This window comes from Notothenia rossii, assembly GCF_949606895.1.
Source record: "Notothenia rossii genome assembly, chromosome: 1".
Taxonomy (NCBI): domain Eukaryota; kingdom Metazoa; phylum Chordata; class Actinopteri; order Perciformes; family Nototheniidae; genus Notothenia; species Notothenia rossii.
This window is the reverse complement of record NC_136912.1, coordinates 93,111,802-93,139,462: the sequence shown is the minus strand read 5'-3', so window position 1 is coordinate 93,139,462 and position 27,661 is coordinate 93,111,802. Positions and strand designations below refer to the sequence as shown.

Below are 27,661 nucleotides of genomic sequence, written 5' to 3'. Positions count from 1 at the left end.
TGCCGTTTCATACTTTTTAATAGCCTTCATTTTCGCTAAATAGATTGATCAACTTTTAATACTTTTTAAGACCCTGCGGACACCCTGTCACTTTTTATTGATTAAAAAGCCTTTCTAGCTCAATTAAGATCAATTTTTTATTATTTTTTGTATAAATATTTGAAATATAAATGACCATAATAATAATAATAATGGGTTTCATTTATAAAGCACTTCATATTTGATTTCAAACCCCGAAGTGCTACAAGCAGTGAGCATGAACAGTATAATAAACATTACACAGCAGATAGCAGGTAGAATTAATAAAAAGCAAGAGAAAACATATATGTAGATTTTCAGGAAAACTTCAATTTTCTATCCAATTTCACCACGAACGATTCAATTCTTGGTGGAAAATTGTCTATTTTCGACATAAATGATTAACAAAATACTGCTTTATATAAATCTGGAACATATTGAATACTTGAGGAAGGTTTGTACAGTGCATTTCCAGCCAAACTTAACATTTGTATCTGATATCCTTCATAACAATTTCCTTCAGGTTGTTTTCCCTCTTCATCATCACTTCTTCGGCTGCCTCAGAGACTGCAGGAGGAGCCGACTGAACTTCCTGACGTCACACTTAGTGAGCACGGTGACGCTGTGGCTCTTCTTCAGCTGATTGGTGCGATCCAGCGCCATCATGCCTCGGCACAGCGCCCCCTGCAGCTCCACCCTGACGGGGCACTCGATGCTCTGCAGCACCACGTCGGGGTCGATGCAGGCCGCCATGGCGTACGCATCGTAGGAGACGTACCCCGGGCCGAAGTACACGTCCCTCTTGTTCTTCATCGCCTCTTTGGAGTACGCCCGACACTTGGAAGTGATCGTCTTCATGAAGGCCGCAGCCGGAGCGTCCTGGTTTATCAGCTCCTCAAAGAACTCCTAAACAAATGAAATACATTCAATCATTTAAAGTTTTTTAAATAACTGGCCCCAGCATGGCCGCCCCATTCTGTTACCCGCCACTGCTGTGATGTATTCTGATTTGTTATCTTCTTTTCAGGATGTGGAGGAAATTCTTAAGAGAAACTGATAAATGATTCATGGACAAATGTTGTCTTTTGTTATATTTAAAGGTCACCTATCATGCTATCTTTAGGCAATAGCATAGGTCTCAGATATATACAAAAATATAAAAATCATGTCTATGAAGTGTTTTGCTCAAAATACCAAACAGATCACCCATTCTAGCCATCCCTCATATCCCTCTATTTCACTTCCTGTTTCAAAAGTGCTGATTTGGGGTATAAAGGTTTATTTTTATTTTTTTTAAAGGAGGGGTCTGAGCTCATGCGGGACCCGGCAGCTACTGTCTAAACTAAATGCTGCCGTGATGAAACGCCATATCATGGATTATCAAGGATTCTCTCTGAAACAGTATGGAGCTCAAAGGCTTTCTCTCTTGCCGGTTATACCACAAGGTGAGTTCCTTTTTACTTCCTGCTTCTTCACACACATGCTCTCCAGTACAGGTTAGCTCTGAGTGTTAGCATGCTAATGTAAACACCGACCATATTACGTCCAAAACAGTCGGGCATTGTTTCTGATAGCAACGTTTCTGATAGGGCCGTGGGTCCACATTTCAGATATTACGTCATATCGGACGCAAATCTGGATCAGCTCCGTTGTTCCCCCGTTTTTAGAGATTTGTTTTAGGAAAAGAGAGAGGGTTTTATTTACTGACGCTGCGTGAGTTCCCTGACACACCGGGGACACATCTTTATGTATAAAAGACATCAAAAAGTGCATTTTGCATGATAGGTCCCCTTTAAGTCTCAGTATTTAATCATTTTAGATATTTAACTTTACGTTAAATATTCATGTTTATATATTTATTTTGTATTTATTCATTAGGTTTCAGTATTTATATATAAGATGTATTTATTGATATAGTGTCTCGGTTAAGTGATGTATGAACGGCCATAATGTTTAAATATTTTACATAGATTTTCATTTAGTTCTCATTTGTTTTCTTAACCAAACAAAATGGTATCAGTGTGCTTTTATTCATTTGTTAAGGAGTTCCATTGATACTTTTTCACCGCTTATTGTCCTGTTTGCTTCAGTTCCATCCTAACTAACTCTGCTGAGGGTCTTCCCAACATCTCACCCAGGTCAGAGAGTTCCTGCAGGCGTATTCCCACGAGGCGATGTACGTGGTGCAGAGGAACTCCTCCAGAACAATATAGGCCGACTCTGGATCCATAGCAAAGTTAAACTCTGCACATAGCGTAAAGTTTCCTTTTCCTGCAGAGACGAAAATCTGAGTTATAGAAGCGTAGACATTTCATAATAAGAGCCTGTAATGTTCTGTGTGTTTTACCCTCCATGTTGCCTCCCATGATGAACAGGTCTTTGAGCTTTTGGGGGAAACTTTGATCCAATCTGACGGCTAGAGCGAGGTTAGTGAGCGGGCCGAGAGCCACCAGGGAGATCTGAGGGGGAAGGGTTTAGAGGTAACACACTTAGAAATAGTTAGCTGTAAAATAATCGGTGAAATAATCCGATCATCAAAATATGAAAAAGACCGTGTTTTCCTCACCTGCTTCTGGTTCTCATTCACCAGTCGGATCATGGCGTTGACTGCGTGCTCGCTCTGGATCTTCTCCTCCCAGCGAGGGTCTTTGTCTTTGATCACGTCTCCGAGTCCATCCGTCCCAAAGTGGTCACTGACGAGGTTAATGGCTCCGACCAGAGGACCTGAAGACCCTCGAAACACAGGAATCTGCAGGAGAACAGAGGTTTCTTTGGAACCAACCTAATTTCCTGAAGATGGAAAGGATTAGGTTTTCTCTGAGTGGCTTCTCAAATGAATGTGGTAAAATACGGGGCCCTTTTTTTCAAACTGGACGGGTTGTCTCGGGGGGGAGGTGCAGCCGTACTGACATGTATTGTTTATTATTGACATCTTTGTTTTAGCTGACTGGTTTTCTATTTATTTATTTGTTTGTGTTTTTGTGTTCTGTCTGTGAGGGATGTTGTTTGCTCTGGTGTAAGGCAGTATTTACATTGTTACTCTACCTATTTATCTATAAAGTGAAGATTTGTTTACCTACTTTGATACATGCTCTGATAGAACAACTGTATGCTGTTGAACATTTTTACTTTTCTTACAGAATACTAAAGTATAAACCCCTCTGTTCACTTACTAGGAATTCTTTACACTGCTTGGTGCTCCAGTGAATCCTAAAGTAAGTTCTAGATCAAGTGTCTAATGGCGCATTTCCACTGCAGGGCCTCGCACGGCTTAGTACGGTATAGTTAGGCTTTGGTAGGCCAGGCTCACTTTATGCTGCGTTTCCATTACAGTTTAGGAACTGGGGTAGTAACTATAGTAACGCAGTGTAGGCGGAGCCGTGACATCATTTTGTTCTCTACCATCCACCAGGCGCCTTGGGGGACTTCTTGGAGGAGTTAGATCATCTCCTCTCACACATCCCTGAAACTGGCCCTCCCGCTGTACTTCTCGGAGCCTTCAACCTCCAGACAGGGAAGATAGACAAACTAACATCTCTGTTAACCGCCTTTGCTTTCTCACTGTCTCCATCCCCACCAACTCATAACGCTGGCAATGTCCTTGATCTCATATTCTCAAGGAACTGCTCTACTTCTAACCTCTCTGTAAACCCGCTCCACACATCCGATCACTTCTTCATTTCATTCTCTCTACCCCTTTCCAAACATAACAAACTAATCTCTTCTAATTCTGCACCTGTCCGCCGTAACCTTCGTTCCCTCTCCCCCTCTACCTTTGCCTCATCGGTGCTCTCAGCCCTCCCTTCCTCTGACTCGTTCCAACTCCTGCCTCCAAACTCTGCTGCAGAAACTCTCCTCTCTACTCTCTCATCCTCTCTGGACTCTCTCTCTCCTCCCTCCTCTCTCATCCTCTCTGGACTCTCTCTGTCCTCCCTCCTCTCTCATCCTCTCTGGACTTTCTCTGTCCTCTCACATCTCGGCAGGCTCGTCAGTCCCCTCCTGCTCCCTGGCTAAATGACGCACTGCGTGCTAAAAGAACCATCCTTCGGGCAGCAGAGCGGAAATGGTGGAAATCCAATCACCATGACGACCTCCTAACCTATCAGGCTCTCCTCTCCTCTTTCTCTGCTTCCATCTCTAAAGGCAAAAAGCACTTTCTTTCAAGATAAGATCCAATCTTCCTATTCCAATCCCAAAAACTATTTTCTATCTTCTCCACCCTGTTGGACCCCCCCAAAGCCCCTCCCCACTCCTCCCTTCTGTCAAGCGACTTTGTTAACTACTTTGAAAAAAAGTCCAGGCTCTCGTCATCTCACGCCTAGACTACTGCAACTCCCTCCTGGCTGGTCTACCTGCATGTGCCATCCGACCTCTGCAGCTCATCCAGAATGCAGCAGCTCGTCTGGTCTTCAACCTTCCTAAATGTTCCCACACCACGTCGCTCCTCCGCTCCCTTCACTGGCTTCCAGTAACTGCTAGAATCCACTTCAAGACAATGGTACTTGCGTACCATGCTGCGAATGGATCTGGCCCTTCCTACATCCAGGACATGGTTAAACCGTACACCCCAGCACGTGCACTCCGCTCTGCATCGGCCAAACAGCTCGCTGCACCCGCACTGCGAGGGGGACCCAAGTTCCCATCAGCAAAAACACGTGGGTTTGCTATCCTGGCTCCAAAATGTTGGAATGAGCTCCCCATTGACATCAGGACAGCAGAAAGCTTGCACATCTTCTTCAGACTGAAAACTCATCTCTTTGGACTCCACTTCCAGAGATAGAATTACTAACAAAGCACTTATATACTAATAAAGGGCTGGCTTATCTAAAGCCAGTTGAGCAGCACTTGAAATGTTTGGCTCTATGAAACCTGATGAACTTATATGATTCTGTTTTCTTCAAGTTTGTATCTTCTTGGTTGAATGCACTTATTGTAAGTCGCTTTGGATAAAAGCGTCAGCTAAATGTAATGTAATGTAATTTTAATGAGAATCACAAAACCAACATTAGCTGTTCGCCCTCAGAGCTCACAGCTCCTCATATCTGTTCCGAAACTAGACAAAAGTTAAACAAGTCCAAACCACAGACTGTCTGTGTCATGGTGAATACAGTCGCTGGTTTATTTATGTCTGTAGGCCGTTGTTGTGAGTGTGGACGGTCGGAGCATATACTGCGTTGGCTTAGCCGATCTCCATTCAGATAACACGCATTTTAAAAAGGTGTCTCGCCTGCCGTCTGTCTGCAGACTTGTCAAAGCATTAATTCATGGTTTTTACTAACCGGTATCAGTATGTTGTTACTTCGGCATCATTTTGAAACGTGTATTACAATTAAATCACGGTCAAATGTGTTCATGTTGTTGTAGTTGCCAGCGATTCTCTCACTAGTTTAGCATACTCCGCCCGGTTGTTGGCCCGGAAAGAACCTCGATTTTGGAGAGCCAGAAAACTGTGAAAAAGTACCCACTAGCTGGAACTACGCCTAGTTGAAACACAACCAGAAACGTGCCGGGCACGGCACGCTTAAACCGCGCTGTAGTGGAAATGCGCCATTAGTTGCCATTTGTTCTATTTTTTTTATTTTGTAGCACTTTTGCTTATTAACCATCGTGTGTTCTCCTTGTTTTGTTGTCAAAGTAGTGTCACATGTCACAAAACCCCCTTTAAACTCTAACTGACCCCTCTGTCTAAACTCAGCGTAGTGAGCAAACATCTCAATGGAGTTGTTCATGTTGTTCAGGCCCTTCTCTTATCAACAGTCAACACTGGTTAGATATTTTAACAATGAACACAATCGCCTTCTAACCTCAGCTACTAAGTTGTAATGGTCCACTGATAACGCAAATATGGAATCATATAAAAATATATACACTTTTGAAATAGTGACACGCCAAAGCAAACTTTTTTTTTAAATATATAAGTATTAAACCTTTTCCTTTTACATTATTGTTTCAATCTGGACACACATAACAATTGAGACTAGGACACCCCTCTGTTTCAGCCCTGTTTCCAAAGTGCTGATTCTCTGTCTGTTACTTTAGATGAAAATAAGGAGCCCCTCCCCACGCCCCTCTGAGAGAGATTTGGTTACAAAGAACTCAATAGGCGCGTTCACACCGCAGTACTTTCCCCACTTTAGTTCTGATATGGTTCCGAAATGTCGCGTTCACACCAAAAAGAGGCGGAATTAAAATTAGTTCATCAGAACCTTTTTTACTCCCAGCAGGGACTTTGGTGGGAGAAAAAGGTTCCTGTGTCTGATTGGCTGGGCGGATTGCAAACCACACCCCGTCAAACTCCCAAAAACGTTTGTGAAGCCGCCATTTTATTATCATTATTAGCATTAGCCCAGCGCAGAAATGCAGAGAAACTAACTTATGTCCACACAAAATAAAACACGGGAGCGGTGGAGATGAGGAGGTGTCGGCGTTCTGGCCGTTTACTCGGAAGGCTTCAGTAGAAGCTGCTGGGAGTCCCAGCAGCTTCTACTGAAGCCAGTCCCCAACTCCGGGGACTTCCGGCCGGGGATTTTGGGCCGCAGTATACGACGTGAAGTTGTTTGCGGCCTGCCAGTAAACCCAAAGCAGAAGAAGAAGAAGTGACGACAGCGGCTTCATTTGCCTAATCCTCCCTCAGGGACTTATTCCGGTGTGAACGCGATCTGTACTTAGTTCATGAGAACTAAAGAGTTCTGATGAAGCTTTGTGGGAAAAGCACTGCGGTGTGAAAGCGCTTATTGGTGCTCTAGGAGGAGATTCAGGTGATAAGGTGGGGGGGGGGGGTTACCTTGGTTGCTGATTGGCTAATGGTTACACAAGACAAAACATAGTTATGACATCATAAAGTGGCCAAAATCTGATCAGCTCATTTTCAGACAGGTTTTTATAGAAATGGATCAAAAAGAGAGAGAATCTTTGTTCCTGAAACTTTCAGGGTCTCTTTACACAGAGGGGACACATGTTGATGTAGAAGAGACATGGAGAAGAGGGGACACATGTTGATGTAGAAGAGACATAAAGAAGAGGGGACACATGTTGATGTAGAAGAGACATGAAGAAGAGGGGACACATGTTGATGTAGAAGAGACATAAAGAAGAGGGGACACATGTTGATGTAGAAGAGACATGAAGAAGAGGGGACACATGTTGATGTAGAAGAGACATGAAGAAGAGGGGACACATGTTGATGTAGAAGAGACATGAAGAAGAGGGGACACATGTTGATGTAGAAGAGACATGAAGAAGAGGGGAAACATGTTGATGTAGAAGAGACATGGAGAAGAGGGGACACATGTTGATGTAGAAGAGACATGAAGAAGAGGGGACACATGTTGATGTAGAAGAGACATGAAGAAGAGGCGACACATGTTGATGTAGAAGAGACATGAAGAAGAGGGGAAATATGTTGATGTAGAAGAGACATGAAGAAGAGGGGACACATGTTGATGTAGAAGAGACATGAAGAAGAGGGGACACATGTTGATGTAGAAGAGACATGAAGAAGAGGCGACACATGTTGATGTAGAAGAGACATGAAGAAGAGGGGAAATATGTTGATGTAGAAGAGACATGAAGAAGAGGAGACACATGTTGATGTAGAAGAGACATGAAGAAGAGGCGACACATGTTGATGTAGAAGAGACATGAAGAAGAGGGGAAATATGTTGATGTAGAAGAGACATGAAGAAGAGGGGACACATGTTGATGTAGAAGAGACATGAAGAAGAGGAGACACATGTTGATGTAGAAGAGACATGAAGAAGAGGCGACACATGTTGATGTAGAAGAGACATGAAGAAGAGGGGACACATGTTGATGTAGAAGAGACATGAAGAAGAGGGGAAATATGTTGATGTAGAAGAGACATGAAGAAGAGGGGACACATGTTGATGTAGAAGAGACATGAAGAAGAGGAGACACATGTTGATGTAGAAGAGACATGAAGAAGAGGATTTAGCATAATAGGTGACCCTTAAATGGTTTATCTTGAGTGAACTCACCCCCTGGCGCTGGCAGACGTCGAGCACCATCAAGACGTTTTGACACACGTGATCCACGGCGGCGTTCCCGAACACGCAGGTGAGCGCCAGGACGTCGATGTTCGGAGCGGCGAGCGCCATCATGACGGCCTGAGCATCGTCGATCCCACAGTCCGTGTCGATGATCACCTGCTTCCTGTCCGCCATGGTGTCCTGGAAACAAACATAATACATCTGATAAAATCACAGCATTGGCGGACTGGATCAGGGGGGCCATTTGGGGTACAAAAGAGACAAAGACAGTGTTGAAGATTTCAATTTTTTGTTGGGTATAAAGTCATAGAAAATAAAGAAAAACATGATTGGTATTTGTTTCAGTTACAAAGTAAAGTTGGTATTTGTTTCCAATCCACGTATCTTAGTTAAAATGTCATTACAGAAGTGGTAGCTGGAGAGAAGCCAGTCCACGTCCTGGCGCTGGTCAGACTGGCAACCTATCTGCTCTGGCCAGGCTTCATACACTTTTTCACCAATGATTTTCAATGACTTCTCCATGACCTTCACCTCATTTTCCATGACCAAAAACATTACTCTTTCTCCGCGGTACCTCTGAAACATTTTTATTTTAACATGGAAAAGGAAAATAAGGTCTGCATATGAAACATGTTGAGCCTCTAAAACAAATCAAATAATAGGCTTACTAGCTTCTACACGCTAAGCAACTGAAATCTCTCACCAGCAAAACACCTCGTCAGTTAAATTCCATTTTACGTTTCATTACGCCATACAGTATTTATTATCATTAGAGTATTACTATTTCGGCGATTAGATAAAATATAAATTATATTTGATGCAACTTTAGTTACATTTCCATGACTTTTCCAAAACTTTGGGAAACATATTGTTTTCCATAACTTTTCCAGGGCCTGGAATTAGCATTTTGAATTTCCATGACTTTTCCAGGTTTTTAATGACCGTAAGAACCCTGTCTGGCACCTCTCTTAATGCAGTGTGTTTACTTGTGTGTGTGTGTGCTGTGTGTGTATTGAAAAATGCTTGTGTGCTGTGTGTGTATTAAAATATGTATAAACGTGGATACAAGTGGAAAACTGAATTTCCTCCTAGGGGGATTAATACAGGTTAATCTTGATCTTCTAAATTACTATTTAAAAGTAAATAAATGTTTTCATAGACTCTTCTTTTGGAGGGGGGCCACAGGGGGTCAAAGGTCAGTGTTGCAGGGGCACTGGACCCTGTAAGCCATTATAAGTAACTTATCAGCAGTTCAGACGACTGCAACACAGTAATACAAGATTTTGAGTTTCTTTTGATTGCTAATAATAAGATTGCAAATAAATGTAATACAAAAAGTAATTGTAACTTTCATTGGGATATCTAGTGGTATGTGTTACCTATTCACCTGTAGTGTGTACACAATCTGTGAATATCTCTAACTTTGGGAGCACTTACACACATCAAACTTTCCAGTCTAATTCCTATTTATATTCTTATGCTTATCACAGAGGGCTTTGTTCACACAGCTTTTACAGCCTGATTTATAGAGAGTTTTGTTGCTAAAAAACAAGTTCTTAAAACTGAATTTGGGGCGTGGCTCTATCCAATGTTGTAATAAGAAAGCATACAACACATAGGATTTCAGAACACTTGTAATACAAAAAACAATTGTGTTGATGTCAGTAATCACTTGGGAAGTCTTATGGTGATATCTATTAGTAATTCGTTTTACACTTCTTATCTGTAACTTCTCTCATTAACACTACAGGTGGAAAAGCTTTGAAAACATGCAGGAAACCTACATATTATAGTTAGATATGTCTTCTATAACTAACCTACTAACAACTTCCTTCAGTGCATTCATACAAACATCTGTGCAGATAGTTGTGTAACTTTGTCGTTCTTTTCACACCCAGTTACCATAAACTACAGACAACTGGATTAATACATAAACCACATTTTCAATTACCAAATAGTCAGGAAGTGTGTGTTCTAGTAAAGCTGGCATGCGACTTAGTATTACAAAAGTATAAGAAGTTATTGTAAAATTATTGTCTTTTTAAAAGATTTTTCAGACTTACCTTCAGTCTTTAAAATGAGGTTTACAGAGACACTAAAAGCGCTCCTGTGATTGGTTTAAACTGTTGGATCATTACATGTTTCACTAACACGAGATGTAGCCAGCATTCATAAAAATGACAACATGGATATTTAAAATATATTTCATGTTATAGAATAATACACACCAATCAGTAAGTTACTACAGTTCCGATTGTGTATGACTACATATTTTACTTTTTTTTTTAAAACGTTGTTATCCATCTTTAACTATTTCTGAACACCCCTTTGTCCTCTCAGAATGGTGCAGTCCTGTAAAACTGCACCGGAAGCAGAGGTTTTGGCTCAGCATGGAGGCCGTGTCGGATTTGTTATGATCGTTTCGTGTTTATCTTGTGTTAAGCTAATGTGCACCTGTAGTTAAGGATGTGTGGGTGACATGTTGATGATTTAAACCTCAGTTCGGGCCCAAAACAAGAGGAGATGTGAGGATAGACAGTCATGAAATAGCAGCTGGGCGTGTTTACAGTACAGCTGTTAGTGTTAATGCTCAGGTGAGTTACTGTCTATCTGCAGGAGGATGAAGGATAGTTATCAGAGGTTAAAGGTTAGATTTGAGGATGCTGTGTAATGTGGCTGTGGGTTATGGTATGCTGCTTTATTAAGGCAAATACAAGATGTGCTTCTGAATCAAATTAGACAAAAAAAAGAAGTGATATGTTCTTTATTAGACAGTAAAGAAACTGAAACATTGATTTAATTTGGTGTTATGACCAAACAACACCGTTATTTTTTACTATTCTTTTTGTTGTTGCATGGGCAGAATATGAGACATGCAAAATGCTTTACTTAAAAGCAAGATACACTGACTATAAGCCTCTATTTGTTGTTTATTTTTATGTCAATTTGTGGTCATTGTATGTCTTGTTGTAATTGTTTTGTGTCTCTCGGTAGTCATTTTGTGTCTCTTGGTTGTCATTTGTTTATCTTTGGGGTCAATTTGGGTATTTTTGTAGTTTTTTTGTCCGTGGCTGTTTTGCCACTTTTCATAGTTTTTGGTTCTCTTTGCACCTGTAGTTGTTATGATCATTTTATGTTTCTTTATTAGTCATTATTTAGTTACTTTGTATTATTACTAATATCTTCCTTCGTGTTTCTAACAACACCGTATCTTCTCATCCCCAGAAAACCCATCCATCCCTTCTCCATCACCAATCACCCTTGGCGTTTCGATGCCTAACGCCCCAGAAGGTCAGGGGTCAAACCTCCCCGGGCCCTCGGACCCCCCCTCTGTGCGTCAGAGGCCCCTGGACACAGAGGACGAGGAGAACCGCAGCCTGATGATGACAAGGGAAGCTGCGATAGTTCGGAGAGCCTCCAGCGCCGAAATCCACTGGACCTGCCCCGTCACTCACTCCAGGGAGAAGTTCTACACCGTGTGCTCTGACTACGCTCTGCTGAACCAAGCGCCGTCCGTGTACCGGCCCGCGGACATCTCCAACACCTCCAACACCTCCAACACCTTCAACACCTCCAACGTCTCCAACATCCCCAACACCTCCAACATCTCCATCATCTCCAACACCTCCAACATCTCCAACGTCTCCAACAAGCCCAACATCTCCAACATCTCCAACATCTCCAACATCTCCATCATCTCCAATTCCAACCTGCAGGACGGGAAGCCCAAACCTGAGGAGGAGTTCTGCGCCGGCCCCTCGGATGCTGCGGGGTCCGATGGAGACGGAGACGGAGACATGGTGGAAGTGTTGTCCAAACCTATCCTGGCCTGGGAGATAGACACCACGGACTTCAACGCTGTGCTCACTAGAAAAATACGAACAAGTAAGAAGCGTGTTGTTACAGAGAGGTGCGGGGTGATGTGTTTTTGGAGGTTGACCGTGAAGTTGGCATCGTCATGGTTACCTCGGAAAAAGCTAATGGGATTTTATATCGCATAAAATAAGATCTGTGGCAATCAAAGGTTTACGAGACTTTCACATTCTGTTTAGCGTGATAATCTCCACATATCAACACCACACTTTATGAGATTTAAGGCGTCAATGCAACTGGCAGAAGTAAAATAACTAAATTAAGGGTACAAAGGAACTACATGGCGTTTAGATCAGACACTTAGACGGTTGTAGTTATATTCAGAACTGACTGAAAAATAGAAAATTATATTTATGTATCATTTATTTTGTAAATTGTTTTTATAATAACCTAAAGATGCCAAACCTGCTCGAGGTATCAGGATATTAAATAACGTGTCTGTTCTTTAACTGTTGAACATTGCTTTAGCCTCCTTTAACTGTTTTTCAGGTAACGTGAAGAAGAGCAGCTCAAAGAAGATGAAGTCCTCAGACAGACAGAGCAGGAACCTGCAGGACGTCGCTCCTCACGCCTCGCAGGAGGACATCAAGCAGAGGAAAGTGCTCGACCTCAGGAGATGGTAAACTTATAATCATTTACATCAGGCTTTAAGAGAGGCTGCAAAAACATGCAACCAAGACACGTCTCAGGATCAACTTTCAAGGTTCAAGGTTCTTTATTTGTCAGAAGAACAGAGCTACAGTGTAGTTCTGTCGATGGAAGTCTTGTGTCACAGGCTTCTCCAACAGAGCAACACAAAACACAGATAAACAGACCAATATAGTGCAAGTAAATACAAGAAGAGAAATAGTGCAGTAAGAGTCTATATGGAAGTCATTGAAATATGATATATTAGGTAATAGATAAATAATGACTAAGTAGCAGATGAATATTGTGGATGTTGTTTCAACAGTTGAGGTGTTTAACAGTCTTACTGCCTGTGGGATGAAACTGTCTCTGAGTCTGGTGGTTTTAGTCCGGATGCTTTAGACGGCAGCAGACTGAACAGTTTGTGGCTGGGGTGATGGGGTTCTTTGATAATCCGGAGGGCTTTCTTCCTGAGCCGCTGGGAGCAAAGGTCCTCCATGGAGGGCAGCTCCGTCCTGGTGATGTTCTCTGCAGTTTTCACCACCCTCTGTAGAGTCTTACGATTGAGGGCGGTGCAGCTGCCGTACCAGGCCGTGATGCAGCCAGTCAGGGTGCTCTCTATGGAGCACCTGTAGGTCAGGACCCTCTCTATGGAGCACCTGAAGGTCAGGACCCTCTCTATGGAGCACCTGTAGGAGGTCAGGATGCTCTCTATGGAGCACCTGTAGAAGGTCAGGATCCTCTCTATGGAGCACCTGTAGGTCAGGATGCTCTCTATGGAGCACCTGTAGGTCAGGATGCTCTCTATGGAGCACCTGAAGGTCAGGATGCTCTCTATGGAGCACCTGTAGAAGGTCAGGATGCTCTCTATGGAGCACCTGAAGGTCAGGATGCTCTCTATGGAGCACCTGTAGAAGGTCAGGATGCTCTCTATGGAGCACCTGTAGAAGGTCAGGATGCTCTCTATGGAGCACCTGTAGAAGGTCAGGATGCTCTCTATGGAGCACTTGTAGGTCAGGACCCTCTCTATGGAGCACCTGAAGGTCAGGATGCTCTCTATGGAGCACCTGTAGAAGGTCAGGATGCTCTTTATGGAGCACCTGTAAAAGGTCAGGATGCTCTCTATGGAGCACCTGAAGGTCAGGATGCTCTCTATGGAGCACCTGAAGGTCAGGATGCTCTCTATGGAGCACCTGAAGGTCAGGATGCTCTCTATGGAGCACCTGTAGAAGGTCAGGATGCTCTCTATGGAGCACCTGTAGAAGGTCAGGATGCTCTCTATGGAGCACCTGAAGGTCAGGATGCTCTCTATGGAGCACCTGTAGAAGGTCAGGATGCTCTCTATGGAGCACTTGTAGGTCAGGACCCTCTCTATGGAGCACCTGAAGGTCAGGATGCTCTCTATGGAGCACCTGTAGAAGGTCAGGATGCTCTCTATGGAGCACCTGAAGGTCAGGATGCTCTCTATGGAGCACCTGAAGGTCAGGATGCTCTCTATGGAGCACCTGAAGGTCAGGATGCTCTCTATGGAGCACCTGTAGGTCAGGATGCTCTCTATGGAGCACCTGAAGGTCAGGATGCTCTCTATGGAGCACCTGTAGAAGGTCAGGATGCTCTCTATGGAGCACCTGTAGAAGGTCAGGATGCTCTCTATGGAGCACCTGAAGGTCAGAATGCTCTCTATGGAGCACCTGAAGGTCAGGATGCTCTCTATGGAGCACCTGAAGGTCAGGATGCTCTCTATGGAGCACCTGAAGGTCAGGATGCTCTCTATGGAGCACCTGTAGAAGGTCAGGATGCTCTCTATGGAGCACCTGTAGAAGGTCAGGATGCTCTCTATGGAGCACCTGTAGAAGGTCAGGATGCTCTCTATGGAGCACCTGTAGAAGGTCAGTATGCTCTCTATGGAGCACCTGAAGGTCAGGATGCTCTCTATGGAGCACCTGAAGGTCAGGACCCTCTCTATGGAGCACCTGTAGAAGGTCAGGATGCTCTCTATGGAGCACCTGAAGGTCAGGATGCTCTCTATGGAGCACCTGTAGAAGTTGCAGAGTATCCTTGAGTCCATGTTGAACCTCCTCAGCCTGCGGAGGAAGAAGAGCCGCTGTCAAGCTTTTTTGGTGATGGTGGTGGTCAGGTCCTCAGTGATGAGTCCATGTCAGGTCCTCAGTGATGAGTCCATGTCAGGTCCTCAGTGATGAGTCCATGTCAGGTCCTCAGTGATGAGTCCATGTCAGGTCCTCAGTGAAGAGTCCATGTCAGGTCCTCAGTGATGAGTCCATGTCTGGTCCTCAGTGATGAGTCCATGTCAGGTCCTCAGTGATGAGTCCATGTCAGGTCCTCAGTGAAGAGTCCATGTCAGGTCCTCAGTGATGAGTCCATGTCTGGTCCTCAGTGATGAGTCCATGTCAGGTCCTCAGTGATGAGTCCATGTCAGGTCCTCAGAGATGAGTCCATGTCAGGTCCTCAGTGAAGAGTCCATGTCAGGTCCTCAGTGATGAGTCCATGTCAGGTCCTCAGTGAAGAGTCCATGTCAGGTCCTCCTCAGTGAAGAGTCCATGTCAGGTCCTCAGTGATGAGTCCATGTCAGGTCCTCAGTGATGAGTCCATGTCAGGTCCTCAGTGATGAGTCCATGTCAGGTCCTCCTCAGTGAAGAGTCCATGTCAGGTCCTCAGTGATGAGTCCATGTCAGGTCCTCAGTGATGAGTCCATGTCAGGTCCTCAGTGAAGAGTCCATGTCAGGTCCTCAGTGATGAGTCCATGTCAGGTCCTCAGTGATGAGTCCATGTCAGGTCCTCCTCAGTGAAGAGCCCATGTCAGGTCCTCAGTGATGAGTCCATGTCAGGTCCTCAGTGATGAGTCCATGTCAGGTCCTCGGTGAAGAGTCCATGTCAGGACCTCAGTGATGAGTCCATGTCAGGTCCTCAGTGAGGAGTCCATGTCAGGTCCTCAGTGATGAGTCCATGTCTGGTCCTCAGTGATGAGTCCATGTCAGGACCTCAGTGATGAGTCCATGTCAGGTCCTCAGTGATGAGTCCATGTCAGGTCCTCAGTGAAGAGTCCATGTCAGGTCCTCAGTGATGAGTCCATGTCAGGTCCTCAGTGATGAGTCCATGTCAGGTCCTCCTCAGTGATGAGTCCATGTCAGGTCCTCAGTGATGAGTCCATGTCAGGTCCTCAGTGATGAGTCCATGTCAGGTCCTCAGTGAAGAGTCCATGTCAGGTCCTCAGTGATGAGTCCATGTCAGGTCCTCAGTGATGAGTCCATGTCAGGTCCTCCTCAGTGATGAGTCCATGTCAGGTCCTCAGAGATGAGTCCATGTCAGGTCCTCAGTGATGAGTCCATGTCAGGTCCTCAGTGATGAGTCCTTGTCAGGTCCTCAGTGATCAGTCCATGTCAGGTCCTCAGTGATCAGTCCATGTCCGGTCCTCAGTGAAGAGTCCATGTCAGGTCCTCCTCAGTGATGAGTCCATGTCAGGTCCTCAGTGATGAGTCCATGTCAGGTCCTCAGTGATGAGTCCATGTCTGGTCCTCAGTGATGAGTCCTTGTCAGGTCCTCAGTGATCAGTCCATGTCAGGTCCTCAGTGAAGAGTCCATGTCAGGTCCTCCTCAGTGATGAGTCCATGTCAGGTCCTCAGTGATGAGTCCATGTCAGGTCCTCAGTGATGAGTCCATGTCAGGTCCTCAGTGATGAGTCCATGTCAGGTCCTCAGTGGTGAGTCCATGTCAGGTCCTCAGTGATGAGTCCATGTCAGGTCCTCAGTGATGAGTCCATGTCAGGTCCTCAGTGATGAGTCCATGTCAGGTCCTCAGTGATGAGCCCATGTCAGGTCCTCAGTGATGAGTCCATGTCAGGTCCTCAGTGATGAGTCCATGTCAGGTCCTCAGTGATGAGTCCATGTCAGGTCCTCAGTGAAGAGTCCATGTCAGGTCCTCCTCAGTGATGAGTCCATGTCAGGTCCTCAGTGAAGAGTCCATGTCAGGTCCTCAGTGATGAGTCCATGTCAGGTCCTCCTCAGTGATGAGTCCATGTCAGGTCCTCAGTGAAGAGTCCATGTCAGGTCCTCAGTGATGAGTCCATGTCAGGTCCTCAGTGATGAGTCCATGTCAGGTCCTCAGTGAAGAGTCCATGTCAGGTCCTCAGTGATGAGTCCATGTCAGGTCCTCAGTGAAGAGTCCATGTCAGGTCCTCAGTGATGAGTCCATGTCAGGTCCTCAGTGATGAGCCCATGTCAGGTCCTCAGTGATGAGTCCATGTCAGGTCCTCAGTGATGAGTCCATGTCAGGTCCTCCTCAGTGATGAGTCCATGTCAGGTCCTCAGAGATGAGTCCATGTCAGGTCCTCAGTGATGAGTCCATGTCAGGTCCTCCTCAGTGATGAGTCCATGTCAGGTCCTCAGAGATGAGTCCATGTCAGGTCCTCAGTGATGAGTCCATGTCAGGTCCTCCTCAGTGAAGAGTCCATGTCAGGTCCTCAGTGATGAGTCCATGTCAGGTCCTCAGTGATGAGTCCATGTCAGGTCCTCAGTGATGAGTCCATGTCAGGTCCTCAGTGATGAGTCCATGTCAGGTCCTCCTCAGTGATGAGTCCATGTCAGGTCCTCAGTGATGAGTCCATGTCAGGTCCTCAGTGAAGAGTCCATGTCAGGTCCTCAGTGATGAGTCCATGTCAGGTCCTCAGTGATGAGTCCATGTCAGGTCCTCCTCAGTGAAGAGCCCATGTCAGGTCCTCAGTGATGAGTCCTTGTCAGGTCCTCAGTGATGAGTCCATGTCAGGTCCTCAGTGATGAGTCCATGTCAGGTCCTCAGTGATGAGTCCATGTCAGGTCCTCGGTGAAGAGTCCATGTCAGGTCCTCAGTGATGAGTCCATGTCAGGTCCTCAGTGATGAGTCCATGTCAGGTCCTCAGTGATGTGGACACCGAGGAACCTGAAGCTGCTGACTCTCTCCACTCTCTTTCATATCTTGTTAAAGTATTAAAACACCACATCGTCCCAATACTGTTTCTTTTTCATATTTTAAGATGAAGCAGTTTGTAGACTTTGACTAATTAACAGCAGTTATGCGTGGTGCTTTAAACGTCAACTTTAAAATGTTATGTTAACGTGTGAAAATTGTAGTTTTATGCAGAGGTTTGGTTGAGGAGTTTAACAAAAAATCTATTTATTCATTGTGTCAAAGCAGGAGAAGTTGACCTCTGTATACACAGTATCTACAAATGTGTGTTCAAAATATAAAACATGAACCTATTATTGTTTATCGTCTGATTTGCAGGTATTGCATCAGCCGGCCTCAGTACAAGACTTCCTGCGGCATCTCCTCTCTCATCTCTGTGTGGAACTTCCTGTACAGCACTCTGGGGGCAGGAAGGTGAGTCACGTCTCTCACACTTCACCGAAAAAACAACCCACATCTTCTGCAACCATAACATTTATTTGTGATATTTGCTTTGCCAGTTTACCCCCCCTCTCTCAGGAGGAGGCTCTGCATATCCTGGGTTTCCAGCCGCCTTTTGAAGAAATCAAGTTCGGTCCGTTCACTGGAAACGCCACGCTAATGAGGTACGAGGCTCAGTTGGGGAGAAACACCTACTTTAAAACTTTAGAAAAGCAATAAATATAACTTATTAAAGGGCATAGCTGCATATGGTACATCATAGGGGTGTTTTAAGAACGTCTGCTCTGCACAGCTGCATGTCAATAGGAGTATTCATTTTCATTAGCCATGTTAACCACTTAATAGTAATACTATAACAAAATGTACGGCCAGAGCAAAAAACCTTTTTTGTTGTTTTTCAAAATATCACAACATTTTTTAATTTTATGCAGTTCCTATTAACACTGTTTTCAGGTGTTTGCCATTCTGAAAAATATATTATTCTGACCTAGTTCTTGACATGGTTAATTAAAATAGTTGTATGTAAAACTCCCACAAAACGAATTTGTTCAAGTTTTTCTTATATCGTGAATATGATCTATTCAAGTACTCAGAAAGTTCCTTAACACTGAACATTTCACGCATGTTTAATCTGCATTTTTAAAAGAATAACTTTGTTTTTATGGAGGTGATGTCTGCAGCTCAGTAATGATGTTTTCCTGCAGGTGGTTCAGACAGATTAATGATCATTTCCGAGTGCGCGGCTGCTCCTACATCCTGTACAAACCTTACGGGAAACACAAGACAGCAGGAGAGACGGGTGAGTTAGATGGATGGATAGATAGATGGATAGATAGATAGAAAGATAGATGGATGGATAGATGGATGGATGGATAGATTGATAGATAGATATAGATAGATACACTGAACAAAAATATAAACGCAACACTTTTGTTTTTGCTCCCATTTTTCATGAGATGAACTCAAAGATCTAAAACATTTTCTACATACACAAAATAACCATTTCTCTCAAATATTGTTCACGAATCTGAAAAAATCTGTGATAGAGAGCACTTCTCCTTTGCCGAGATAATCCATCCCACCTCACAGGTGTGGCATATCAAGATGCTGATTAGACAGCATGATTATTGCACAGGTGTGCCTTAGGCTGGCCACAATAAAAGGCCACTCTGAAACGTGCAGTTTTGCTTTATTGGGGGGGTCTGGGCGGGTCCGAAAACCAGTCAGTATCTGGTGTGAGGGGTAGGGTTAGGGTTAGGGTAATGTTGTGAATCGAGTGGCCTGTGTTCGTCGTCCATAACATAACCCCACCACCACCATGGGCCACTCGTTTCACAACATTACCCTAACCCTAACCCTAACACCAGATACTGACTGGTTTTCGGACCCCCCCAGACCCCCCCAATAAAGCGAAACTGCACGTTTCAGAGTGGCCTTTTATTGTGGCCAGCCTAAGGCACACCTGTGCAATAATCATGCTGTCTAATCAGCATCTTGATATGCCACACCTGTGAGGTGGGATGTGCAATAATCATGCTGTCTAATCAGCATCTTGATATGCCACACCTGTGAGGTGGGATGGATTATCTCGGCAAAGGAGAAGTGCTCACTATCACAGATTTTTTCAGATTTGTGAACAATATTTGAGAGAAATGGTTATTTTGTGTATGTAGAAAATGTTTTACATCTTTGAGTTCATCTCATGAAAAATGGGAGCAAAAACAAAAGTGTTGCGTTTATATTTTTGTTCAGTGTAGATAGGTGGATGGATAGATGGATATATAGATGGATAGGTGGATAGATGGATGGATAGATGGATGGATAGATAGATAGATATATAGGTAGATAGATATATAGATAGATAGGCCTACTAAAATACCTAAAAAAGAGAATTTAACAATACAAAATATGATATCAGATAGAAACAAAACAATATACAATATTCTGGATAATTAAAATAAAAATTCTAAAATACAACATGATCCAAAATGAAACTGCATGTTCTCTAATAAAGAAATCAAATTAAAGTTATAAGTATTTAAATTCTTTGTGGGGAAAATAGTGAATGTACTCTCCTAATATCAGAGTCACATGATAACAAAGGTATCCCAACTGTAGCTGTGAACATGACAGCATGTGTGATTACCTAGAAGAGCATCAGGACTGTTTGAGGCATATGATAGCTATGTGATTAACATGATGATTCAGCCTCTCTGGAGAGAGACATATGACAAGCATGTTCATTTCTGACGTGGAGCTAATCTGAAGTAAACATTGAATACTGCTTTCTATTCCTCCATCTTGTGACTGTGTGACTCCCTCTCTTGGATATCAGCATGTGAAGGACACTGTTCAGGAACTAGTTGATGCTCTGTATGTGATGACTACTTCCATTCTGGAGAGGATCACAGACACATGGATCCTGAGGTTGAAGCTCAAGCCGGTGATGAGTGATATTTTGCTAACATGGTGTTTCAGCTGAAGGAGCGTTGATGAAGCTGACTCAGGGACTAAAGGATGAATCCATGGCGTACATCTATCACTGCCAGAACCACTACTTCTGTCCCGTGGGCTTCGAGGCGACGCCGCTCAGAGCTGCCAAGGCGTACAGGTAACATCACTGCAGGTTAACTTGTTATTTTATTATGGATTCATCTGATGATTCATTTATAAATAATAATATAATAATATATACAAGCATTCATATTTTTTTTTTGTATCTGTGTCAAGCGTCATTGAGCACTTTTAAAAGCACTTAAATAAAAGGTATTATTATTATTATTATTTATGTTTATATTATTCAAATTTCTGTGGATATTTTTCTCTACATTTTTGCCTTTTTTCAAAATTTGTGTTGATAATTTGTAAAGGATTTATTTTTTAGTATTGGTGCATAGATAAACATATTAATAATAAAAGCAAATAACAATTAATTTATAATAATAAGACAAAAATAATAAAAGAAAATGAAAATGTGTACAAACTTAAAAATACTAATTAACATTTAGTTTGAGCCCTTAAGAGTTTACCGTAGTAACTGACCAGTGTCGTGTTTTTTCTCCTAACACCAGCTTTGGTTAAATGCAGAGACTCATATTTTTACTTTATTCGTCCATTTCCATTTCTATTTGTTGTTAACGAAGGGGTCCTCTCCCCATGAATGAGATGGAGCACTGGATCCTGATTGGTGAACCCAGCAGGAAACACCCGGCGATCCACTGTAAAAAGTAAGACCCTCCCCTTTTTTCAGGTAGAAGAAGTACTGAGGTCTCGTACTTGAGTAAAAGTAGAAGCACTCAGATCTTGTACTTGAGTAAAAGTAGAAGTACTCAGATCTTGTACTTGAGTAAAAGTAGAAGTACTCAGATCTTGTACTTGAGTAAAAGTAGAAGTACTCAGATCTTGTACTTGAGTAAAAGTAGAAGTACTCAGATCTTGTACTTGAGTAAAAGTAGAAGTACTCAGATCTTGTACTTGAGTAAAAGTATAAATACTCAGATCTTTTACTTGAGTAAAAGTAGAAGTACTCAGATCTTTTACTTGAGTAAAAGTAGAAGTACTCAGATCTTGTACTTGAGTAAAAGTAGAAGTACTCAGATCTTGTTCTTGAGTAAAAGTATAAATACTCAGATCTTTTACTTGAGTAAAAGTAGAAGTACTCAGATCTTTTACTTGAGTAAAAGTAGAAGTACTCAGATCTTGTACTTGAGTAAAAGTAGAAGTACTCAGATCTTGTACTTGAGTAAAAGTATAAATACTCAGATCTTTTACTTGAGTAAAAGTAGAAGTACTCAGATCTTTTACTTGAGTAAAAGTAGAAGTACTCAGATCTTGTACTTGAGTAAAAGTAGAAGTACTCAGATCTTTTACTTGAGTAAAAGTAGAAGTACTCAGATCCTGTACTTGAGTAAAAGTAGAAGTACTCAGATCTTGTTCTTGAGTAAAAGTAGAAGTACTCAGATCTTGTACTTGAGTAAAAGTAGAAGTACTCAGATCTTGTACTTAAGTAAAAGTAGAAGTACTCAGATCTTGTACTTGAGTAAAAGTAGAAGTACTCAGATCTTGTACTTGAGTAAAAGTATAAATACTCAGATCTTTTACTTGAGTAAAAGTAGAAGTACTCAGATCTTTTACTTGAGTAAAAGTAGAAGTACTCAGATCTTGTACTTGAGTAAAAGTAGAAGTACTCAGATCTTGTACTTGAGTAAAAGTAGAAGTACTCAGATCTTGTACTTGAGTAAAAGTAGAAGTACTCAGATCTTGTTCTTGAGTAAAAGTAGAAGTACTTAGATCTTGTACTTGAGTAAAAGTAGAAGTACTCAGATCTTGTACTTGAGTAAAAGTAGAAGTACTCAGGTCTTGTCCTTGAGTAAAAGCAGAAGTACTCAGATCTTGTACTTGAGTAAAAGTAGAAGTATTCAGATCTTGGACTTGAGTAAAAGTATAAATACTCAGATCTTGTACTTGAGTAAAAGTAGAAGTACTCAGATCTTGTTCTTGAGTAAAAGTAGAAGTACCAGAGTGTAGGAATACTCTGTTACAGTAAAAGTCCTGCATTCAAAATGTTCCTCAAGTAAAAGTAGAAAAGTATTCTCGTCAAAATATAGTGAAAGTAGCGACAGTAAAAGTAGTCTTTGTGCAGATTGGTCCATTTCAGAATAATATATATGATATGTTTTATAATGATTGATCATGAAAGTGTTCTCAAAGCTGGTAAAGGTGCAGCTAGTTTGAATGACTTTGTATACTGCAGGGTAGCTGGTGGATTTACTCCAGGTGGAACTAAAGTCTGATTTAACACTTGATTATATTTCACATCATTCATCCACATCTGTGAAGTCACTAAAGGTATTAAATACATGTAGTGGAGTAGAAGTACAAAGTACCTCAAAATTGTACTTAAGTACAGTACTTGAGTAAATGTTTCTAGTTACTTAACACCATTGGAACTATATTTAACTTATTCAGTTCATATTTATTGGTCTACTGTAGTGGATTTTGTAACCATGAATGGTGTTTCCAGATGGCTGGACATTGTGACGGACCTGAACACTCAGAATCCAGAATATCTGGACATCCGTCACACAGAGAGAGGGATTCAGCGCCGCAAAACCAAAAAGGTTCCGATCTCACACACTACAAAACAAAAAACACATAACAGTTGTGTTTATTGATCTATGGGACCTTAGAAATGTATGTATTCTCTCCAATATATATATAAATAATGGGACATAAAAGCACTCGGCTTGTGCAAAACAATCTTGTAAAAAGACTCAACATGAATGTCTCTTCCAGAAAACATGACCCCATTGCTCAAGATAATCCACCTAAACCTTGTTGATAGCGGTTTTATGTAGTTACTGTTTACCTTCGTCAACAAGGTTGTGTTTCAGCAGGATTAAAGCAGATTTTCGTGGAACTTGGTTTAAGAAAAAGCACTGCGAGCAAAACATGTTTCAGATTTTAAAGAGAGCTGTCCTTTTTATATACAGTGGGGCAAAAAAGTATTTAGTCAGCCACCAATTGTGCAAGTTCTCCCACTTAAAAAGATGAGAGAGGCCTGTAATGTTCATCTTAGGTAAACCTCAACTATGAGAGACAAAAGGAGAAAAACAATCCAGAAAATCACATTGTCTGATTTTTAAAGAATTTATTTGCAAATGATGGTGGAAAATAAGTATTTGGTCACCTACACACAAACAAGGTTTCTGGCTCTCACAGACCTGTAACTTCTTCTTTAAGAGCCTCCTCAGTCCTCCACTTGTTAACTGTATTAATGGCACCTGTTTGAACTCGTTATCAGTATAAAAGACACCTGTCCACAACCTCAAACAGTCACACTCCAAACTCCACTATGGCCAAGACCAAGGAGCTTTCAAAGGACACCAGAAACACAATTGTAGACCTGCACCAGGCTGGGAAGACTGAATCTGCAATAGGTAAGCAGCTTGGTGAGAAGAAATCAACTGTGGGAGCAATTATTAGAAAATGGAAGACATACAAGACCACTGATAATCTCCCTCGATCTGGGGCTCCACGCAAGATCTCACCCCGTGGGGTCAAAATGAGAAACAAGAACGGTGAGCAAAAATCCCAGAACCACACGGGGGGACCTAGTCAATGACCTGCAGAGAGCTGGGACCAAAGTAACAAAGGCTACCATCAATAACACACTACGCCGCCAGGGACTCAAATCCTGCAGTGCCAGACGTGTCCCCCTGCCTAAGCCAGTACATGTCCAGGCCCGTCTGAAGTTTGCTAGAGAGCATTTAGATGATCCAGAAGAGGATTGGGAGAATGTCATATGGTCAGATGAAACCAAAATAGAACTTTTTGGTAAAAACTCAACTAGACGTGTTTGGAGGAGAAAGAATGCTGAGTTGCATCCAAAGAACACCTACTGTGAAACATGGGGGGGGGACATCATGCTTTGGGGCTGTTGTTCTGCAAAGGGATCAGGACGACTGATCCGTGTAAAGGAAAGAATGAATGAGGCCATGTATCGTGAGATTTTGAGTGACAACCTCCTTCCATCAGCAAGGGCATTGAAGATGAAACGTGGCTGGGTCTTTCAGCATGACAATGATCCCAAACACACCGCCCGGGCAACGAAGCATTTCAAGGTCCTGAAGTGGCCTAACCAGTCTCCAGATCTCAACCCCATAGAAAATCTTTGGAGGGAGTTGAAAGTCTGTGTTGCCCAGCGGCAGCCCCAAAACATCTCTGCTCTAGAGGAGATCTGCATGGAGGAATGGGCCAAAATACCAGCAACAGTGTCAAAACCTTTTGAAGACTTACAGAAAACGTTTGACCTCTGTCATTGCCAACAAAGGGTATATAACAAAGTATTGAGATGAACTTTTGTTATTGACCAAATACTTATTTTCTACCATAATTTGCAAATAAATTCTATTCTCATTTTGTCTCTCATAGTTGAGGTATACCTAGGATGAAAATTACAGGCCTCTCATCTTTTTAAGTGGGAGAACTTGCACAATTGGTGGCTGACTAAATACTTTTTTGCCCCACTGTATTCATTTGTTGCTGAATATATATTAAAATGTCTTTGTCAGAAACTAACCTCAGACAACTTCTCCCAGGTGGGGGGTAACCTGCACTGCATCATGGCCTTCCAGCGGGTGAACTGGCAGAAGCTAGGGCCCTGGGCTCTGAACCTGGAGAACCTGCGGCACGACGCGGGTCACAGCAGCTCCGTGGAGGACGTGGAGGAAGAGAGAACGACCTCCAAAAGCCTCGCCAACATCGGCCGCTCCAACAGCACCGGCAGCCAGAAAGACTCCAGCTGGAAACGCCTGTCCAACAGCAGCGAGTACAGACAGAGATCCCCCGACAGAGACCTGGAGGAGGACATCGCAGACTGAGGGAAAGGTTCAATAACAAGACGTTAAAGTACAGAAACAATTGGATAAACAGGATAAGTCTGGTTTTGTATTTTACTACCAACTAATCCCATGCAAAGACAAAAACCAACCATGTGTTAAGGGTCACCTATTATGCAAATCCACGTGAAAGAAAGATTCTCTCTCTTTTTGTCCTGATCCATTTCTATAAAAACCTGAAACTGAAAATGAGCTGATCAGATTTTGGCCACTTTATGATGTCATAACAAATACTACATCCAGCATACACACGTCAGGCTTAAAGGTCACCTATTACGCAAAATCCACTTCTCCATGTCTCTTCTACATCAACATGTGTCCCCTCTTCTTCATGTCTCTTCTACATCAACATGTGTCCCCTCTTCTCCATGTCTCTTCTACATCAACATGTGTCCCCTCTTCTTCATGTCTCTTCTACATCAACATGTGTCCCCTCTTCTTCATGTCTCTTCCACATCAACATGTGTCCCCTCTTCTTCATGTCTCTTCCACATCAACATGTGTCCCCTCTTCTTCATGTCTCTTCTACATCAACATGTGTCCCCTCTTCTTCATGTCTCTTCTACATCAACATGTGTCCCCTCTTCTTCATGTCTCTTCTACATCAACATGTGTCCCCTCTTCTTCATGTCTCTTCTACATCAACATGTGTCCCCTCTTCTTCATGTCTCTTCTACATCAACATGTGTCCCCTCTGTGGAAAGAGACTCTGTAAGTTTCAGGAACAAAGATTCTGTCTCTTTCTGATCCATTTCTATAAAAACCTGTCTGAAAATGAGCTGATCAGATTTTGGCAACTTTATGATGTCATAACGATGTCTTGTCTTGTGTAACCATTAGCCAATCAGCAACCAAGGTAACCCCCCCCCCACCTTATCACCTGAATCTCCTCCTAGAGCACCATTGAGTTCTTTGTAACCAAATGTCTCTCAGAGGGGCGTGGGGAGGGGCTCCTTATTTTCATCTAAAGTAACAGACAGAGAATCAGCAGTTTGGAAACAGTGCTGAAACAGAGGGGATTATGGGTAATGCTGCAATGATCTGTTTGGTGTTTCAGCCAATCAGAGACAGGCTCTGTATATATCTGAGACCTATAATATATTGATGAAAAACAGTATAATAGGAGACCTTTAGGTTTTAAGTGCCATGTTTGAGAGCAAGCTGGTCTCTCATTGGTCATCGTTGTTACCGGGAAGATTTGCCTCCAAAAACGTTCTTCTCTTTCTTAATGTTCCTTCTTCTTGAGTGGTGTAGAAGTTAGCATCTCACTGGTTCCCTCTACTACAACTTTTGGGATAATTAGCTCTGTTGTAAAAACACGCGTTTATGATACTTACATATTTTGTCAAGCAGGATAATCTCCACATATTAACACCACTTTTATAAATATGAACGCGTAAATGCTATCTTTAGAAGTAAAAAGCTGACGTTAGGCTATGCAGGAACTACAGCACGGTCACTTGACTTCACTTTAATACCGCTAAGCTAATGGCGGCTAATTTAGATACTTGTTATCAACTGCTGACACATAGCACCAGTGGGATATTTACTTACATATTTTATATTATATTGAACAGAATGTTAAAATCTCTTAACGTTGTACACCTTAGTTCAGGCTTTTAACCAAAAACATGTTATAAAAACCACTGACTTCTAGACGAGCAAACAGGAAGTGCCAAAATGCTTCATAACAAATGACATTAAAGTATTTAAACATGTCACAGTAGAGGCACAAAATACAAATATTCATGTGCAGAATAGGTCCATTTTTTTTTTAAGATAATACCCCACGCTCCATCACATCTATAAACGCCATGAACAGTCAGGTAATGAGCTGAAACTCGCAATAAAACTTAAATAAAATCTCAAGGTTTTGGTCTTCTTGTGGGATTTGTTGACAGTAAGAAAAACAGTGTTACCAGTATATATAATATCGGTGAATTCATGACTTTTAGGATTCTCAGACGTGGATTCAAATCATTTTTGGGGTCATATTTAAGTTTATTTCTTAGTCTTTTATAACTCGTTATACAGGTAAGTGGGCTTGTGTTGTGGATCTCAGTGGAAATGCTTAAAAGTTAAAGTGTTGTGAACGCACGACATGATGTTCTTTGTGAAACGTCCAGTAAGATTGTTTTGCGTAGATAATCCCAGATTTTGAAGTGAATCGTTGAAAAAGTGGAATTACAGAAAGTGATGAATGCATGTTATTTATTTGTTATGTTTGTGTACAGCCACAGTTTGTCTCTGACCCCAATACAGATGTCATTGTGCAATTTAGATAATACTGCTTTATTTATTATTGCTTTTCCAATAAATTAAGATTTTTATAAA

General features: G+C 42.5%; 2 protein-coding genes across 3 annotated transcripts; one reads left to right on the top strand and one right to left on the bottom strand.

Annotated features, from left to right (window-relative positions):
* On the bottom strand, positions 1–25,128 carry LOC307013672 (inosine-uridine preferring nucleoside hydrolase). Of its 2 annotated transcripts, none has more exons than XM_079641151.1 (6): positions 25,009–25,128; positions 8,016–8,207; positions 2,585–2,767; positions 2,366–2,477; positions 2,153–2,289; positions 1–924 (listed from the first exon to the last, which is right to left on the bottom strand). In XM_079641151.1, the coding sequence occupies exons 1-6, from the start codon at positions 25,051–25,053 to the stop codon at positions 562–564; spliced, it is 1,032 nt and encodes a 343-aa protein (XP_079497277.1). In that variant the 5' UTR covers positions 25,054–25,128; the 3' UTR covers positions 1–561. The 2 variants fall into 2 exon arrangements, with proteins under 2 accessions (XP_079497277.1, XP_079497278.1); XM_079641152.1 differs by lacking the exon at positions 25,009–25,128 and adding an exon at positions 10,091–10,143.
* LOC307013666 (basic immunoglobulin-like variable motif-containing protein) lies at positions 10,389–27,661 on the top strand. Its single transcript, XM_079641142.1, has 10 exons — positions 10,389–10,621; positions 11,253–11,912; positions 12,390–12,519; positions 17,805–17,900; positions 17,987–18,091; positions 18,632–18,726; positions 20,406–20,538; positions 21,071–21,154; positions 22,951–23,047; positions 25,028–27,661. Exons 2-10 carry the CDS (start codon positions 11,300–11,302, stop codon positions 25,307–25,309), a joined length of 1,635 nt encoding a protein of 544 aa, XP_079497268.1. The 5' UTR covers positions 10,389–10,621; positions 11,253–11,299; the 3' UTR covers positions 25,310–27,661.

Bases quoted from the DNA above. Each gene is read 5' to 3' on its own strand.
- LOC307013666 (XM_079641142.1), top strand. From the start codon at position 11,300: ATGCCTAACGCCCCAGAAGGTCAGGGGTCAAACCTCCCCGGGCCCTCG. The intron at 18,727-20,405 runs GTGAGTTAGATG...ATGGTGTTTCAG, and splicing joins CAAGACAGCAGGAGAGACGG to CTGAAGGAGCGTTGATGAAG. The intron at 23,048-25,027 runs GTTCCGATCTCA...AACTTCTCCCAG, and splicing joins AGCGCCGCAAAACCAAAAAG to GTGGGGGGTAACCTGCACTG.
- LOC307013672 (XM_079641151.1), bottom strand. From the start codon at position 25,053: ATGATGCAGTGCAGGTTACCCCCCACCTGGGAGAAGTTGTCTGAG. The intron at 2,478-2,584 runs GTGAGGAAAACA...CTTCCCCCTCAG, and splicing joins TGAATGAGAACCAGAAGCAG to ATCTCCCTGGTGGCTCTCGG. The intron at 2,290-2,365 runs GTAAAACACACA...TCGTCTCTGCAG, and splicing joins CATGGGAGGCAACATGGAGG to GAAAAGGAAACTTTACGCTA.